General features: G+C 47.5%; 1 protein-coding gene across 1 annotated transcript in view; it reads right to left on the bottom strand.

Annotated features, from left to right (window-relative positions):
- Positions 1–11,228: 11,228 nt before the first annotated feature.
- LOC119391860 (fatty acid synthase) overlaps positions 11,229–18,477 on the bottom strand; it is a 507,973-nt gene continuing 500,724 nt past the window's right edge. Inside the window, exons 22-23 of the mRNA XM_049415427.1 lie at positions 12,082–12,325; positions 11,229–11,239 (exon numbers count right to left, since the gene is read on the bottom strand). Of these exons, the coding sequence (XP_049271384.1) occupies positions 11,229–11,239; positions 12,082–12,325 (255 nt within the window). The remainder of the gene's footprint in view (positions 11,240–12,081; positions 12,326–18,477) is intronic.

The following is an 18,477-nucleotide window of genomic DNA, read 5'->3' as shown; positions in this document are numbered from 1 at the left end:
AGTAATACCCCTGTCACACAGGGCAACTTAAGTGCACTTCGCCGCTAGTGTCATTTGCACGCTGTCACACAGGAACGCTTAGTGACACTCGCTGCAAAGTACACTTGCCGGAAAGTGCGTTCGCCAAACTCACTTCGCTGCGACGGATTGTCTATCCTCGGCAGCAGTGGCTTGCAAATAAATACGCTAATGCAAAACGCGACGATCATGGTATTTTTAAACCATCGTTCTCGTTATTAGAAATAATGCCATGTATTCAAACAAACGATACTACAACAAAAAACCTCGCTACTCTCGCTCTCGGGCAGTTTACGCCCACGTCCGCTAGGGGGATGCGGGAGCACATGGCGTGCAATGGCCGCGTCCGTCGCGTTGTTTACCTTCTTGCACATGTGCAGTTCTGTCACTCTCTAGTCATTTGCCATGGCGTGTGCCACGGGTGCCAATCCTACGAAGACAACGTGGTACGACCCAGAGACGCGGGCGCTCATACAACTTTGGGAGGAGCATTTGAGCGACTTGCGCCGTGCTAAGAGGAACTCGAAAATATATGCAGCAATCTGCGAGAAGCTCCAACTACTTGGATTCGAAAAAAGCACGAAAGAAGTAAAAAAAAGATTGAAAATCTGGGAAGTAAATACAGGTAAGCTTTTCAACCTCTCACAAATACATAATGCTCCCCGAGTCATGTACTGTCATGCGTGTTGTACACTACAGCCGTTGATGAATGTATTTGCTTGATATTGCTTCTTTGGTACCCCTTGAAGGGCCCGTTCTGTTTACACATTGTTCGTTTTGAGGTAGCTGTGGTTAGACGCCAATTTTCAGTCAAGCGTAATTTAACTGCTCAAGATAAATGTATCGCCGGTTCATTGTTATATTGGCTGTAAACGATTAACACGATACGCGCGTTCGCTTTACCCGTAGCGTCTGCTTCGTGAACTGCAGAGGACAGCAGTGAGCGTTTTTCTGCCGTGCTCTGAGTGCCGGTATTGAGGGATCCGATGACATGAGCAGGGATTTCTCTCTCTTTACTTTGTTTACTGCGTTAAGAAGAGGCTTCCTACCCTTCGTGTACCCTTCGGGCAAGCGAGCTATTTAAGCTGTCTAGTTGTTCCCGCATTTGCGCGACCCCATTGTCCTTACACCGGCGACTGATATCAGATTTCGCGTCGGGAACATTTGCGACGCAGGTATTGCCTTAAAGGGCCCCGAGCTACTACCATCTGAAGTAAAGACAACTTTAACGTGACGCATGCCAGTGCATTAATTCGTGCTTACATACTTGCAGATTAATAAAACGCAAGCAGACTGGCACAGGGTCAGGGGCCATCTGCTGGCCGTATTACTGGGAGATTCACCGATTTCTAGGAACGCTGCCGCTGCAGGACGAAAGTTTTGCTGAAGAAAGCGGCTTCAGCCAGGGTTCCCCAGCACAGGAGGTGAGTGTGCAAGTACCTTTTGCGATTTATCCTCATCAGGCGGCACTTATTTTGATTAACTGATGATTTAGTCGTTCAAGTGCGTTGCTTCTTCATTGCCATTATAACTACATACCCCCCAAAAACGTTGAGTGTTTTATGCGAATTTCATACTCCATGGAACTGTAATTTAGTTTTAGTCTGAGCTTGAACTAACCGGCTACGTTTGCAATATTACCAAAAGTGTGTACAATCAAGCGGGTCACAAAAGACGAGACAGAATGGGTGTTGAGTACGAAACAGTTCATTGATTGCTTAAATGTTACGTAAAGTGCAGTATGACAACCAAGCAGGTGGGCTTGCAATACATTGTGCAATATACAATTGAAAAACCAAATGCAAATTTGTTCGAAATGCCCAGATACACGTTATATGAGCATACTTATCTACGAAAAAGATTCAGCACTGGTACTGTCTCCACTCTGTTGTTTCAATGTTTGTAGCAGTGTAATGAGTATATGTTTACCCAATTTCACAATAAATTAGGAACAAACACAAAGCTTACTTCAATTTATGTCATTTTATGCCAAGAACACTGTGCCACTTCACAAGAATGCCTGATTTAATTAAGTACTGTCAAAAGGAATGCAAATTTTCTGCATGTGCACGCATACTCGTGCAGTTAACCAGAGGTAAACAAAGATTTTATTTCATATTGGGCTAACCTTTTGAGTGGTACTTATTTGGTTGTTAACAACGTGCAATTTTATGCTCTGCAGTTCCTTCAAGGAATAGCACGGGGTGACGTGCAAGACGAACAGCAGAGCCAGTGTTGCTCATCACCTCTCGTGGTGGCATCTGAGCCATCATGCTCCACTCAAACTAGCACATCACCGCAGGCAGCGGGCAACTCAACCTCCACCTCCTTGGAAACAGCAGCAGCTGCCTCCAGCTGTGAAGCTGGTTTGGATGGTGGCGGCTGTGAAAAAGAGCCGAAGAAGCGCAAGAGGCAACCTGCACCATCCACCCTCATGACGCAGCTGCTGGATGAGCAACGGCAGCTTCGTCTCTCTCTTGAACAACGACGAGAGAAAGAACTACAACTGAAGGAGGAGCAGCTGAAGATCTTCAAAGGCATAGCTGCAATGGATGAAAAGCTGCTGTCCGTGCTGGAGGCACTGGTGAAAAAATAAACTAAGATGACATCAAGGGCAATTTCATGCATGCTTTATTGTGTAGAAGACACGACGGCTTGCCACAGCATTTCACAACGTAAAGCATAAATGTAAATGCATGTTAACAATGAAAAGGTCTGAACTAGATCATGAGGAACGGGCAACTTGTTTCGAAAAGTATTCTGTGAATGCAGCCCTCGTTTTCTCGCCTTCGTCTGTGCCGGCTTGTGTGTTGTGGGAAGGCTGCACATAGAGAGTGGCAAGTTGTTGCGCTTCCTGTTCCCATGTCCCGGAAATTCTCGCAGATGTTGTGCAAAACGCATGCAGCCCTTATAGCACGCTTTGAGTTTGGCAGGTGACAATCCATTCTTTTTGCTACAAAGCGGAAACGGGCTTTCAACCTGCCGAAAGCATTCTCTACAATCATCCTTGTTCTAGACAGGTTGTAGTTAAACACTCTTTCAGGTGTTCCGTCCTGAGGATTTGCGAATGGCTTCATAAGGTTTCCAGTCAAGGGAAACGCTTGATCACACAATATGATCGGAGCAACACGGGTGCCTTCAATCATGGCCTGAGGGGACTTGAAGTGAGCACTCTCCACCACCTTTCTCAGTCCTGGTGCTGCGTAAACACCTGCATCATGGCACCTCCCTGGACTACCAACACGGATGTATCTGAACCGATATCTGTGGTCCACCAGCGCTAAAAGTATCATGCTGTACCTGTGTAGGAAAAGAAGAAAAAGCAGCTGTAATTTCACTAATGCTAAACAACAACAGAACGATCACTTTCTAACATGATTTTACTCTTAAGTGTTCAGTAAACTTTTTTTTTGCCTTTATAGCACGAAGTACACGCAGCGTAGATCAATATAAAGAATAGCACAGTACAGTTTGCCTCATTCAACACATACAAATAGTGGCTTTTAATATCATATACAAGATTACTGTTTGTAGAATTTCGTGACAACGCCGAAAACAACGTATAACACGTTCTCCTAAATATACTACTATACTGTATTTCTGCACTAACCTCTGCGTTAGATCCTTTTATAGCGAGCAATGCCCTACCACGCCAAACATTTTAAAAGGACCTACCATCCCTTATAATTGTAGTAGTCGGTTGCGTGCTTCTTGGGCGGTGACACGGGGAAATGGCAACCGTCGAGGGCTCCTACAGCTTGGGGGAATCCGGTCACAGCGAAGAATTCCCTGACGTGGTCGGCCATGTCTGCGCGCCGTACCATGCAAATCCACTGGCTTTCGAGCTGCTGAATGAAGACTGTGGAAAACTGCCGCCACACCACATTGACAGTTAAACGACCTACACCAAATAAGTGGGCGATCGTCCTGTCCTCAGCAGAAGAGCACAGCCGGTAGAGTCCAATGGCAACTCTTTTCTCCACAGAGATCGGTGCGCGCATTTGTGTGCTCAAGCGGCTGAGATCACAAGAAAGCGACTCTACAAGGTACCTGAATGTACTTGGAGTAACGCGCAGTGCCTGCTTGAAGTGGAATTTAGTCAGATGAGGCAACGTGTCCTCGAACCAGCGTTCATTCCGTGGGAAACTCCACACTGAGCGATACATGGAGGGTACACTGTCAGCCAAAACGGCGGCTACGGTGAACGAGTTTCTGAGTAGCTGTTCCTCGATGTCTCTTGAAATTGCCGCTTCTCTGTCAATTTCACTTTCCAGCATGACGTACGCATGACAGCGCCTCGCTCATAAGCAAATGAGTGCTGCCAAAACACGCTCCAAACGCTCGTCACCACTACGCGTACCTTCTGCATCGGAGTCCGCCATTTTTGTTTCCGATTGGTCTTGGATATGGCACTGTCTTGTCTCGGCTCGCGATGACCAACGATGTTATGAGGTTGCAATATTTACTTCCTTTGGGCGTAAAGTTTATTATAAATTATGTTCATGCCTATAATACGCTATTAAAGAGCAATAAGTGCAAAAAATAGCAAATATATGTTGCGCTACTAATTCACCAATTGCCACTGCCATCATTTCCAATGCACACTTCGCTTTCTCGTGTAGCAGCGCGCCGCCAAAGTGACACTCTGTGAGCGTAAGTGCACTAGCTCAAAATGACACTAAGTTTGCCAGTGTGACCGAGGTATAAGTTTACTGTTTTAGTACTTGGTGCTTCTTAGCTGAAACACCCTGTAGACATTTCCACAAGTGAGCGGAATCTCGGGCACAACGCCTACAGCGCATGCGGCGGCGTAAGGACAATTCTTTGTAGTATATTTTTAAAGTTCCATTCATGGAAAGTTGAATAACCTTTTGGAGGTCCTATGAGTATTAACATGGGAGCTACTTAAGCTTTTTGTTGCGCCGGGTAGTGCGAACAGAAATGGTCGTCATCATGAAAGGGCACGCCCTCCATTAATCCTCTTCTTCATCTTCTGCTTCGCTCTCACAACACGTGCGCCGATTTGTCAAGCGTGGGATGCAATAACTTCGATGGGCGAGAGAACGAGTACAGAAAAAGAAAAAAAGAGAAAGAGAAGAATTCTTGGTGAAACATAATTTCTTCGCGAGATCCGAAGGAAAGCGTCATAACCACATGGCTACCTAGGAACCCTAGGAGATCATAGCATAGCCTTGCATAGTATCGTATAGTAAGCAAGAAGTTGGGAAAGGGAAGTGAAAGTGAGGAGGAGAGGAAAGAGTAGAGCATAGCCTAGAAAGAAAGAGAAATGGTGAGAAAGAAATGCAAGACACACAGGAAAGAAAAATTGACAACCGCAGCACAGACACAGCGAAAGCTGGAAGAGCGGCCTTTCTAGAAATGGATCATACGCTTATGGGCTTCCTTGGCAACCAATACAAGTGCACTTGCGAGGAACCCACTACGCTATAAATCATTGTAATTTTTGAAAAGTAGGGCAGCAGGCACTGTGCCATTTTTCGCCATTCTACGGAGAGCATTGGTACCTGCTAAACGCATGTAAGGCATTATGCGCACTTTGCTGATGCTGTGCCTGATGACGATGAAGAATTATGGCAGAGCCCTTTGTAATGGGTTGGAAGCATTCAACAACCTACTCGTTGCGCAATTCGCATTGTGTGACGCCCGGTTACAGAATGCGCGTTGTGCAACGCTTGGTGCTTATTTTACTCTTCTACCACGCTATATTGCATATGTTAATGGGGTTCCTTCCCGACATGAAGCCTGTATAGGACATTTTTGCAAAGCCGTTTCAAGCACCGGCATGGCTCAGAGGTTGAATACTCGGCTCCGACGCAGAGGACCCAGGTTCGAACCTCGTTCCTTCCTGGAAATTTTTTCTTATTTCGTTTTTTTTATTTCGAGCGATAGTGGTTACGGACACCGGCGGTGGCGGACAAACGGCCCGAAAAACGGCCGCTGAAATTATCTCATAACAGCTTTCGCTGTAAAAAATAGAGAATTACTCTGATGGGTGAGTGAACTCCTACTGACAGAGAGAGAGAAAGAACGAGAGATAGGAAAAGCAAGAAAGAGAGAGAAAGAAATGAACAGAAATAAACAGGCAGAAAAGAGATAGAAAAGACAGAACGAGAGAAAAGGAAGAGAGGAAGAAAGGAAGAGGAAAATTAAGCGAAACAAGGGAAGCCGCCCTGTTCCGTCAGGCTTTGCACAACCACTGGGAAGCTGCCCTAATTATTTTAGATACGTAGACGACTTCCTCACAATTTTAAAGACAAACCCCTGTCAGGCGAACACTAGTGTGGTGAAAGGAATTTTAGACTAGCTTAGACAACATGGAAAAGGCGTAGCTTTTACCTGCCAACTTCCTAACCTTGACACACCTCCGTTTCGCGATTTAGACAAGAAGCTATCATCATCATGCCGGCGTGGCTACGTTAAGCATTGCTGCGCATAGTTAAGCCAAGGTAATCATAACTAAGCCTAATTAAGCCTCGTTGAGCATAGTAACACCTAATTAGCTCAGCGTCGTTAAGCAATTAGGTCAAAGCCTAATGAATCCTATTATTGGTATTTGAGATTCTGGTGTGCCAAGTCACGACGAGCCCGGCAAGATGTGCCGAGCTAAGCATAATTAAGGCCACATGACTGATCCTAATTAGTGCCAATTAGTGAATTAGGCCTAGGTAACACGGGGTACATGGTAATCAAGACCGAGCCTCGTATACGCAAATTAGCCCAATTAATCTAAATACACTATAATCAGGCCTAGGTTGACTTGGGATGCAAGCAAATCGGGGCCAAGCCTTGAGTACGCAAGTTAGGTAAATTAAGCTATTGACCTAATTATTATAATTAACGTAACTGTATCAGTATGGTAATTAAATCCTGTCACAATTCACTCGACGCCGGCACTTATCGCCGCGCACACTGTGTACTCTTCTGTTCTCCGCTGTACTGTTCACCATGCTTTCCCTTATTAGCTTTAAATACGAGCACTGAATAAACCAAAGCGTCTTTTCCCTGCTCGGAACTGGCCCGTGCCTGTCTGTCGTAGATCAACAACGAAAACAGCAACTAAGACACGTGGTGCTGTGATTGCCAAGCGATTCACAGAGGAAACCGATCGATACGTAGCCAATACCGTGATTTACAATGTGATCACGTCAACGCTTCCTTCATCGGCGTGCGAATGCAGGTGTGCCTAGTCATAGCAAGACCAGCTAAGTGCCGACCATCTGCTCTACCGCAGCCTTGTACAACGCAGTGCAAGCTGCGCTGTGTCGCATAAGGCTGCGAACAATACCTTAATATGCTTTTTAGGGGGCAGCACATATGCTGGCAATATCCTCCGCCTGCTCGAAAGGAGCTTTTACCGTTTGATTCTGCACAAAGCAAGATAGCAAAGCGAGGGACTACAACCCAATGCCTTGAGTCGGTGCTGGTGAAGTCTTTCCTTCACTTGGTTCAGGAAAGCTTTATTGGCCAGATTACGCGCCTGCAGGCAGCTGGGTTTCCCTGCTCGATTCTGACGGCGGTGTACGAGACCCTTTTTCAGAAAGCAAAGGGCAATGAGGAAGCTGAGCGTGTTCTTGGAACCAAACGGACAGAAGTGGTTCATCTATGCGCACGAACTGTTGCACGACTTGGAAATGTGGACGAAAGGTACAATGCGCGTGTTCTTTTTCGGCGCAGCGCACAGTGGCTGGGCTTTGCCCACGCATCTCGGGACCACCGAGGAAACCGGCTTGCGGAAGGAAGCATGCTAGGCCTTACGTCGCAAGCGCTGTAGACGTTGTGTACGAGATTCCGCTCACTTGTGGAAAGATCGAAATCGGGCAAACTGGACGAGGCTTTCGTGATTGAGAACGGGAACAGGAGCGCTCTGTTTCCAATAATGCATCATTTCAGTTACCTATGCACTGTAGGCCCTGTGCCTTTGAGTGAAAGCTTTTCAGTATTCGAATTTTGGGAGAAAGTGAGAATTCAGTGGAAAAAGAACTTATTGAAGGGTATCATAGAGGAAGAAATTAAGCGATTGCATAAATGACACTTCTGTAGAGTTGCGAGGAATTTTTAGATTTGCTATTTTAATTCTCTATTCTGGCGACATGTATTTTTTGGGGTCATAATGGGCCGCGCACATACGCACACCGGCTGTACAGTGCATATCTGCAAGAAAGTTTTCTTTTTTAATAAAGATGGTTGCGAGTTAGCGCTTGTCCTGTTCTTAGTGCATTCTTCTTTGTCCCGTACCGAATTTGCGCTCCGCAGTATAGCGTCAGCTTGACGTACCGCCGACATCCCTATCACGACAATCACCTTGAGCCATCTGCTGGGCAAAGCGTTTGGCAGAGCCTGTTGGAAGTCTACTGCACGCCTTTAATGGGCGACTAACTAAGCGCTCCACCGGCGACGTGCTGCGTTTCCCTGTACACATCTTTGTGCACGCTTTCTAGTGTGTTAATGAACGCCAGATGATGAAAGCGCTTCACTGCGGCTTGTCTCGAAAATATACGGGGGTTTTCGCACGTAAAACCCCCATATTAGTGCTAATTAACACATTACACGTAGCTGGATTGTGCCACAAGCTAGTAATAAAATTTAGAACCGTGAAGTAAAATGAACCACGATGTTTCTCTTGGAAATCGCCCTTATAACGCTGCAGTGTTGGAATACCAACATTGCAGCGTTAACAATGCTGCGTGAATAATGTTTATGTATTGTATATCAGTAGCCTAGTTAATTGCCATAACTTCGTTCCGCGCCAATTAGACGTAGATTGGGACACAGAGAGACGAAACATGCACAATCGCTTGTGCATGTTTCGTCTTTCTGTGTTCTTGCCTACACTGATTTGGTTGTAAACCGAGTTATGAATCACCGGTACTCACTAGCCCAAACCAACGCCCTTCTGATCAATTAGTTTGTATATTCTGTTGAAAAAAAATCACAGTTTCGCGGCGAGGGCGAAGCAAGGAATGCGAGAGTAAAAAATTGTAAGGTTATGTGAAGTAAGGCTAACTCTTTTAGAATGGACTCACGCTACAATTTATGCGTGGCATGGTCTGACATAACATCGTGCAGGCCAATGTACAGCGGAGCTGAGGGGAAGCCTCAGCGATGAAATGCAAATAGATGCAAAGCTATAGATATATATGTAGGCGAACGTGGATATGGTTCACCATGGAAGGTAGCTACTCTCGGCTTGACCACCTGCATGTCTCCAACCTCCAAATCGCCTCCCTCCTCCTCTCGTCTGCGCTATACTATGCTATACCCTCCTCCTCTTCAGCATTCCTTCCTTTTTCCATCCCCTGTTTTACTATACCATACATCTCTATGCTATGCTGTACACTTTTCCCTCCTCCTTTCTCTCTCCTCACGCTGACTTCTCTTTTCAGGAGCATTCGACGGCAGGCCTCGCATGCGGGATGATGTTATCGCATGCGCCCTCCCTGCGACGGAAATGGCCGCCTCGAGTCATCTCAGCTTCAGCCGCGTTGGTCACCACCGCTGGCGCATTTAAGCGCGTGTAGAACATACGATGCGCGGGGCGATGTTATCGGTGTACCGTACCGAACATGGAGGCAACGCCGATGGTGACGGGGAAAAGTGTCCATATAGTTGCTACGTCACAACATAGTCAACTTATGTGCCGGAACTTATGCGTAATCAGAACTAGTGTGTAAAGTTAGCGGCCGTTTTTGTTATCTCGAGAAATATGGACATGCACAACGGTGTGAGTGCTCCTCGAGCCCTCTCAGCAGCTATGCTTCTTCATGACAGCATTAAATAACTGCACATGTGGTAGTGTCAAGCAGTAACGTTGTACAATGCATAATATTCCTGTAAATTACATGTTGCACAAAAACCTTGCTTTTTGATCTCTCGTTGGTGAAAGAGGAATAATTTTTATAGAAGCTACTGTTTGTGCCATTTGTATTCGACAGTATTCAAAAATACGATTCGATTCGTACTAGGTTCTCATTATTCGAATTCACTTCGAAGTTCAAAATTTGATATGCGCACACCTCTACCTGTTTGTTTGTAGTTTATATTATTTGAATTACTAGCATGAAAATAAAGATTTGTCAGCTCTTATGGCAAATTTTTGCTTATTTAATGGCTTTACAAAAGCACAATTCGACAAAATCAATGCACTCACCGAGGATTCGTGCGATCACCTCGACGATGCCGCCCTTGCTTCTGTCGACCTCTGTAGCGACGTCGGCCTTAACACAGCTTGAAACGACAGGGTGGCTCTGGTTCAGGAATAGGTCCATGAGTGCGATGCAAGAGCTGATGCGTTGTGGCACGGAGCCGGCAATAGTCGCATCATCGCCCATTTTATCGTGGAATGCGCCAACATCCGCGATGGCGCCCCACTGGATAGCCATTCCTGCAGCGTTCAAAGCAAAACGGGTTAGACAGCACAGTTTAGTGGAGCATTTGAGGTTGTAAGAAGCAAAAAGAAAGAAAAAGGGCCTCCTGGCAGGCAGCAATGGCAGCCAGCGTCGATTGTTATCCCTATTGCAAAAAATACAACGCGTCGTTCCGGTACCTTTAGCGAGGAACCGGTACGTGTTTACTGTTTACACTGGATTGCACTGGGAGCCCTAGTACACGCAAGAGTTCACTGGCGCCTCAGTGAAGTCGCTGGCATAGGGCTGGGTCACAATGGTGGAGACGCCGGTTCCACTGCTATGACACTGCGGCGTAATGGTAGGCGCTGTAAACGCTGGAATATCCCTCTCAGGTCGCTGGCGCGCGCTGGAGCTTATGCTGTTTGCGCTAGTACCGCAGAGGTTCCCGCATGGTCGTTGGTCCCGGTCAAGGCCCATTGGCCAGCAGTGTAATGGAGTACGGTTGTTGCGAACCGATTTTCACCCAGCGACGTTTGATACGAACGTACGCTACCGCCTAGGTATGAAGAGGTGCTGTCCGCGCTGTCGCTGAAGACGCGCCAAGCACGTGCGAGCGCGGCAACCCAAGCGTGGGCATGCGCGCCGCACCGCCAAAGCGTCAGAATCACGGTGTAAGAAAAACACTTTTCTTACTGTCAGAATAAACCTTCAGAGACGCGTCACGGCCTCCAAGATTATGTGCGCGAATCATTGAAGCTCTTATGTGCCTCCGTGCGCCTTCACGTTTAGAGAACAGATGACATTAGCGCCATGCTTCTTTTTTTAACGCGTCGACTCGGGCTCCTATCGTTGTACTGTGTTTACACGTGCCTGCCTCGTGCATAAGACATCTTATGAAAGGCGGACGAGGACCGAAAGAAGGCGAGAACGGTCTTGGTGAAGGAGTCGGGCCTCACAACGTCAGCATGCGCGACCGTTGAGGTCGCACTTGTGCGGGCACCCCTGTAAATCTCCCAAAAACATCCCCAGCGCCTCCGCGATAAAAAATGATAACACAAGACCGTGGCTCTCAAATTTTGTGGCCTTGCTTCATCGTGTCAAAGCGCTTCTTGTGTTACTTTTGCTGCGATACTCCAATGTGATGCAAAAAAGCATACTAAAATTTGGAAGGGGCTACTGCTGTCGCGGGTCACAACGCATCTGCTTCATTAATTAAATACGCACGCACGGGTCGTATATTCACGAGTGCTGGTATGATTGCCGACATCTAAAAACTTAAGCGACAATCATTCGCGGTTCTTCCTGACGTTGCTGAGGCCCTGAAAAACAATAAATAAAAATGTGCACCAGGTTTCGTTTGTCGCATGCTTACATTCCATGCTTTCTGGTGATATCAATTTCGGATGATACGAATATTTTTGGTGGTCCCGTGAGATTTGTATCGGCGAAGTTTCACTGTATAGGAGCGGGAAAATCAGCAAGACCAGTTTTCCGCGATTAGAAGGTCACAGAGTTGTCTTCATATATAGACGAAGGGAATTCTTTATATGTAGAACGAGAAGTGTGGTGATGATGCGTCGCTTTTGTCGGAATTTCGGAGATTTTGTTGATTTCAGCGAACCATTAACCGAGTGCCTTATTTATACTGCATTTCGGCATTCCTAATAAATAGATCTTAGCCATAAGAAACACTTACCGGGTAGTCCCTGGGCAGCCCGAATCTCGCAGATGCGTTCCATTGCTGAGTTGGCGTAACCATAGTTAGTCTGCCCTACGTTGCCGACCCCCGCTGACAGGGATGAGAAAGCGACGAAATGGTCGAGCTCTGGGCACATCTTGCGGGAGAGTTCATCCAAATGTCGGGTGCCATTAATCTTGATTTTCATGACTGTTTCAAAGGCCTCCGCTGTCTGGTTTTCAATAAGCCCATCGCGGAGCAGCTGCATTGATTAAGATACTCAATGAAGGTATCTTATTGCACACAAGGAAACGAGGAGGAAGTATCGATCAATGTCATCATCATCAGCCTGTCTACGCCCACTGCAGGGCAAAGGCCTCTCCCATGTTCCGCCAATCAAACCGGCCCTGTGCTTTCTGCTGCCACGTAATACCTGCAAATTCTTAATCTCATCTACCCACCTAATTTTCTGTCTCCCCCTCACGCGTTTGCCATCTCTTGGAATCCAGTCAGTTACCCTAAATGACCACCGGTTATCCTGCCGACGTGCTACGTGCCCGGCCCATATCCATTTCTTCTTCTTGATTTCAACTATGATATCCTTAACCCCCGTTTGTTCCCTGACCCACTCTGCTCTCTTCCTGTCTCTTAAGGTTACACCTATCATTTTCCTTTCCATCGCTCGCTGCGTCGTCCTCAATTTAAGTTGAACCCTCTTTGTAAGTCTCCAGGTTTCTGCTCCGTAGGTAAGCACCGGTAAGATGCAGCTGTTATATACCTTCCTCTTGAGGGATAGTGGTAGATTACCATTCATGATTTGATAATGCTTGCCGAATGAGCCTCAACCCATCCTTATTCTTCTAGTTATTTCACTCTCATGGTTCGGCTCCGCGGTTACTACCTGTCCTAAGTAGACGTACTCCTTTACAACTTCCAGTGTCTCGCCACCTATCGCAAAGCGCTGTTCTCTGCCAAGATTGTTCCACATTACTTTAGTTTTATGCATATTAATTTTATTATTTATTAATATATTATCGTGTCATATTTTAGACGGAGGGCCTGTACAACGGAAACCGAAAGCGATAAATATACAAAAGGACGAAGCCGCCTTAAAGGCGGCTTCGTCCTTTTAAATGTCTAAATTCGTCCTTTTAAAGTAATCGTCCTCGTCCGTTTAAAGTAAAATGTCGTCCTTTTAAAAGTAATCGCAAGGAGATTACTAAGATGAAGGCATCGCATGCAGCGTGGCAGAAAGTTGAGCTCTCAGCAAGGTTTGAGTCTACAATCTCCCTCAAAGGTACGCGCACGTTTCACCATTTCGTGCCATCATCACTGACCACTCTTAATGCCGGGCTCACCACCTACTCAGCAACACAGGTATTTCAAGTGGCGAAGACCATACGTCGGCAACGGAAGTAAAAACTGCAACTTCCGCAGAGATCGAAAACACAACCCAAGCTCTGCGCCTGTCGTACGTGTGCATGCAGTGACGTGGCAGTGAAATCGCGCTCTGCTCCGACTACTAACCGGCAGCCTTTAGTGCCCTTCCGAAACACTCTGCCAGCCATATACACTGTTTGCAAGTTTTCAGCAACGTGAAAACTCACAGCAGCACACGATCGTGCCGCCCGCTTGGGCGCTGCATGCTTCCGTTGCCCCAGGGAGCAGTGGCGGCGCAGTGGGGCGGACTTGCGGGCCCGCGCCCGGGCGCGCCGCGGGCGCTCAACTTGAATTTTTGTTTCTCGCCAAAAGCAAAGGGCACTCCGATTAAACTTTCACAAGTTGGACTCCTTTGTTTGCTCTTCCCAGCGGGACCAAGCGTGCATTTTTACTTGGACTGCATCGCCACTCTACATGTGCCTGAGCGTGGATCGTTTCACGCATTTTTCAATGTTTGCGCCCCTTCCACTTCGAAGCTGCTCGGTCGTAGAGTTCAGTAGTTTTTTGACACGCTTGCTGCCAACTGTTCAGCCGTGTGATGTAGTCCTGTTTTGTCTGTGATATTCGTGGAGGTTTTAAAAAAATGGTCAGGGTGGGCGCAGAGTTGCAGCATTGCTTCGCCGCGGGGCGCATCGTGGGACAAAGTAGTGGTCGTCAATGGGCGGTGGTAAGATGGTGCCATTCCTTTTCAAGTGGGCGGCAGATGTTTGGGGCGTTCCGTGGAGTATTGTATTTTTCTGAGTATTTTTTCGCAACCTGGGTTTCGCCCACTGCGACAGGGTTCGGATCGCTGTGGCAGACAGGAGAAGTTTTTTTTCCAGAAAATGCTTTCCGAGGGCGGGTGGCGCACTGATGTGGGCGTCCACAATTTTTTTGCAGTGCAGTTGGGGAGGGTCGAGCGCATTGTCTGGACGTTTGGCGTGGAATGACCCACATCTCAAGTGGTCGATGGCATTGGTTTATTTAGACGATATCATTGCTTATGCTCCTACGTTTCCTGAGCAACTCAGGCGTTTGGAAATATGCCTGTGTGCTCTCCGATACGCTCACCTTTTCGTTAAGCCTTCCAAGTGTTTCTTCGGTTTCTCTGAAGTGACTGACTTGGGACACGTAGTTAGTGTTCAAGGCATCAGCCCTGACCCTATGAAGCTCGAGGCCATTGCCTCCAACCACGGCTAAGCAGCTTAAAAGTTTTTTGGCGTTTGTTTCATATTTCCGACGCTTTGTCCCTGACTTCGCTTCTCGCGCGGAACCTCTCAACAAGCTACTAAAGACATTTGCTGGAAATGGGGTCCTAACCAAAAAGTTGCATTCCGCGACATCAAGACTGCCCTTCAAACACCACCGACACTCGCGCACTACGACAAGAACGCACGAGCTAGACTTCACACTGACGCTAGCGGCCTTGGCCTCGAAGCTGTTCTCTTGCAACTCAACGAGGACGGGCAGGAGAGGCCGGTCGCTTATGCTAGCCGCAGGCTCAGTGAACCGGAGAGCCGATACGACGCCTCCGAACTTGTTTGTTTGGCCGTACGTTTATGGAAATGCCTTCATGGTCGTTACTGACAATGTCGCCCTTCGCTGGCATCGAACCAATAAAGGCCTCAACGCTAAGTTTTGCCAGGTGGACTCTCAAGCTGCAAGATTACACCTTTTCCGTTGTTCATCGCAGCGGCGATCGCCATCAAGACGCCGACTACTCTTTTCGCCACGCGACAGCTCTCAACGACGCCTCACAAGTCCTGGCAGTGCTTGATTTACGCACCGCACAGCTACAAGACGCAGAAGTCGTCGATATAAGCTGGCGCCTATTCTGGGAAGTACGCACGCCCAAGCGTCGTAGTGAAAGTCTTGCGGCGTAAGTCATCCGAGATGGTATCCTTTGCCACAGAAATTATCGGGATGGGTCGTGCGTGCCTGTCGTGCCGGTAGCCATGCGACAATCTGTGCTATTTATGTGCCATGACGCTCCCTCTGCCGGTGTCCTCGGGCTTCACAAGACGCTGGCACGCATCAAAGAGAGGTTTTGGTGGCGGCGCATGCGCTGACGTCTCCCGCTACGTTTTGTCGTGCATGGTCTGTCAAGCACAAAAGGCCACCACAAATGCGCCACTGGTCCCCATGCAACCTATTCCTTCTCCGGAAACGCCTTTTGAGATAGTGGGACTTGACCACATGGGACCGTTGCCACGCACATCGCACGGCAACAAGTTTCTCATCGTTGCCACGGACTACCCTATTAAGTGGACCGAAGTCAGGGCCGTCCCTGACTCTTCGACGCAGCACGTCCTCACGTTCATGAACGATTACGTCGTTTTTCGACGCGGCGTACCACGCTTGCTCATCACCGACCGTGGCACGGCTTTCACGTCGCGCGCATCCAGGAACCTATTGAGTGGCCACGGAATTCGACATGCAGCGGCCACTCCTCAGCACCCACAGAAAAACGGTCTAGCGTACAAATCGTGCCATCAAGGACATACTGTCGGCATACGCGAGTCCTAGTCATAGCAACTGGGACTGATTCGTCGCCGCAGCTGCCTTCGCCCTCACTACGGCGCAGCAGGAAATCACACGTGAATCGCCGTTCAAGCTTGTCTATGGAAGGACGCCAATGCTTCCGCAAGAGTTCCTTGGGTTTCGACACAACGGTGCACCACCGTCCGGATGGCACCAGTACTTCGGGGCTCCTTCGAAAGGCTCGCTTTAGAGCGCACCTGGCCATAGCGAATCACGAGGCGAGACTCCGCTCACCTCCCCAAGAGAACCATTCGTTCTTGGCTTTTTATCGCACGAAGGCGGACTGAGTACACACAAACACAGAGCGCAGACTAACAATTGTCTTATTTCAAGACATTTTCCTCATATATATATAGCCAAATAAAAGCCCGAGTGTTTATCTGTTTCTTTCAAGCTGTGCACAAGAAAACTTAAATATCAACCTTTTCTTTTTCTGGGGAGTGTAAAACTCAGGGGCAGCCACTGCTGCGCTTCTTTTTGCAGACAAGCGAAATAACTTTTCACGCCTCTTTATAGTTTAAGAAAGAAACAGACAAACACTACACATTGCACACAAACAATAAGCTGTCTACTTGTGTATTTCAGAATACTTCCCGATTTTTCTGACCAAATCCTGCTTTGGTGCGCCTTGATTCAAATGCAGCGATGGCGTAGTGGTAGAGCATCAGCTTCGCATGCAAGAGGTCCGTGGTTCGAATCCCGGTGCCGGACAATCCCCAACCGGATTAAAAAAAAAAAATCCGCGTGACGATGGAATTGTGAAAAAAGGCCTGGGGTGCAGCCTCACTGGCGACCACAGCCAGCAATGCACTCCCTCACCAGAGCAGGATTGGCCACCCTGGTGTAGTACTTGGCCACTACCTCCCACATGAATACACCAATTAACCCTCGGCCCTCAGTCCCCAGCGGCTGCGAAGCAACTGACCAAGGCGGCGGTCAGACCTGCGACGCAGCAGAGGGTGCTAAGAATCTCTGGGTACGGACAGGCCGCCATTGGAACCTGAATTTGGCTACATATAACGCTAGAACTTTATCTAGTGAGGCGAGTCTAGCTGTACTATTCGTGGAATTAGAGGGTGTTAAATGGGATGTAATAGGGCTCAGTGAGGTTAGGAGGCCACAGGAGGCTTATACAGTGCTGAAGAACGGACACGTCCTATGCTATCGTGGCTTAGCTGACAGAAGAGAACTAGGAGTGGGGTTCCTTATTCATAAAGATATAGCTGGCAATAAAGAGGAATACTATAGCATTAATGAGAGGGTGATATGTATCGTAATTAGGTTTAATAAGAGGTACAAGATGAAGGTGGTACAGGCCTACGCGCCTACATCCAGCCATGATGATCAAATGGTTGAACGCTTCTACGAAGACGTAGAATCAGCAATGAGTCAGGTAAAGACACAGTATACTGTACTGATGGGCGACTTTAACGCAAAGGTAGGCAAGAAGCAGGCTGGAGATCATGCAGTTGGGGAATATGGCATCGGTTCTAGAAACGCCAGAGGGGAGTTACTAGTAGAGTTTGCAGAACGCAATAATTTACGCATCTTGAATACCTTCTACAGAAAACGGGCTACTCGTAAGTGGACGTGGAGGAGTCCTAATGGCGAAACTAAAAATGAAATAGACTTCATAATGTGCGGCCACCCGGGCATTGTACAGGATGTGGAAGTAGTTAACAAGATCCGATGCAGTGACCATAGAATGGTAAGATCTAGAATTCAACTTGACGTGGGGAAGGAACGGCAGAAACTGATACGCAAGAAGCCGATTAATGAACTAGCTCTGAGAGGGAAAGTTCAGGAATTCAGAGTTTCACTTCAGAATAGGTACGCGGCTTTAACCGAGGAAACCGACCTTAGCGTTGACGCAATAAATTATAATCTGACTGGTATCATCAAGGAGTGTGCAGTGGAAGTCGGGGGTACAGTCGTTAGACAGGACACTGGTAAGCTATCCCAAGAGACGAAAAACCTCATTAAGAAACGTCAAGCTATGAAAGCCTCAAATGCAACAGACAAAATAGAGCTGGCGGAGCTTTCGAAGTTAATCAATAGGCGTAAAGTAGCCGACATAAGAAAGTATAATATGGAGAGAATTGAGCATGCTCTAAAGAACGGAAGAAGCCTCAAAGCTATGAAGACAAAACTGTGCATAGGCAAAAATCAGATGTATGCAATAAGGGACAAGGAAGGCAAGGTCACAAACAATATGGATAGAATAGTTGAGGTAGCGTAAGAGTTCTACAGGGATCTGTACAGCAGCCGAGGCATTCAGGATGATAACGTAAGAAGAAGTAACAGCGCAGAGGAATCTGACATCCCACCAGTATTGACAGGAGAAGTAAAGAAAGCCCTAAAGGGAATGCAAAGAGGCAAAGCAGCTGGTGAGGATCAGGTAACATCAGACCTGTTGAAAGACGGTGGAGAGATTATGTTAGAGAAACTGGCCAC

This window comes from Rhipicephalus sanguineus, chromosome 4 (genome assembly GCF_013339695.2).
Source record: "Rhipicephalus sanguineus isolate Rsan-2018 chromosome 4, BIME_Rsan_1.4, whole genome shotgun sequence".
NCBI lineage: Eukaryota > Metazoa > Arthropoda > Arachnida > Ixodida > Ixodidae > Rhipicephalus > Rhipicephalus sanguineus.
Note: the sequence above shows the minus strand (reverse complement) of the source record. Positions and strands in the feature narration are given on the sequence as shown.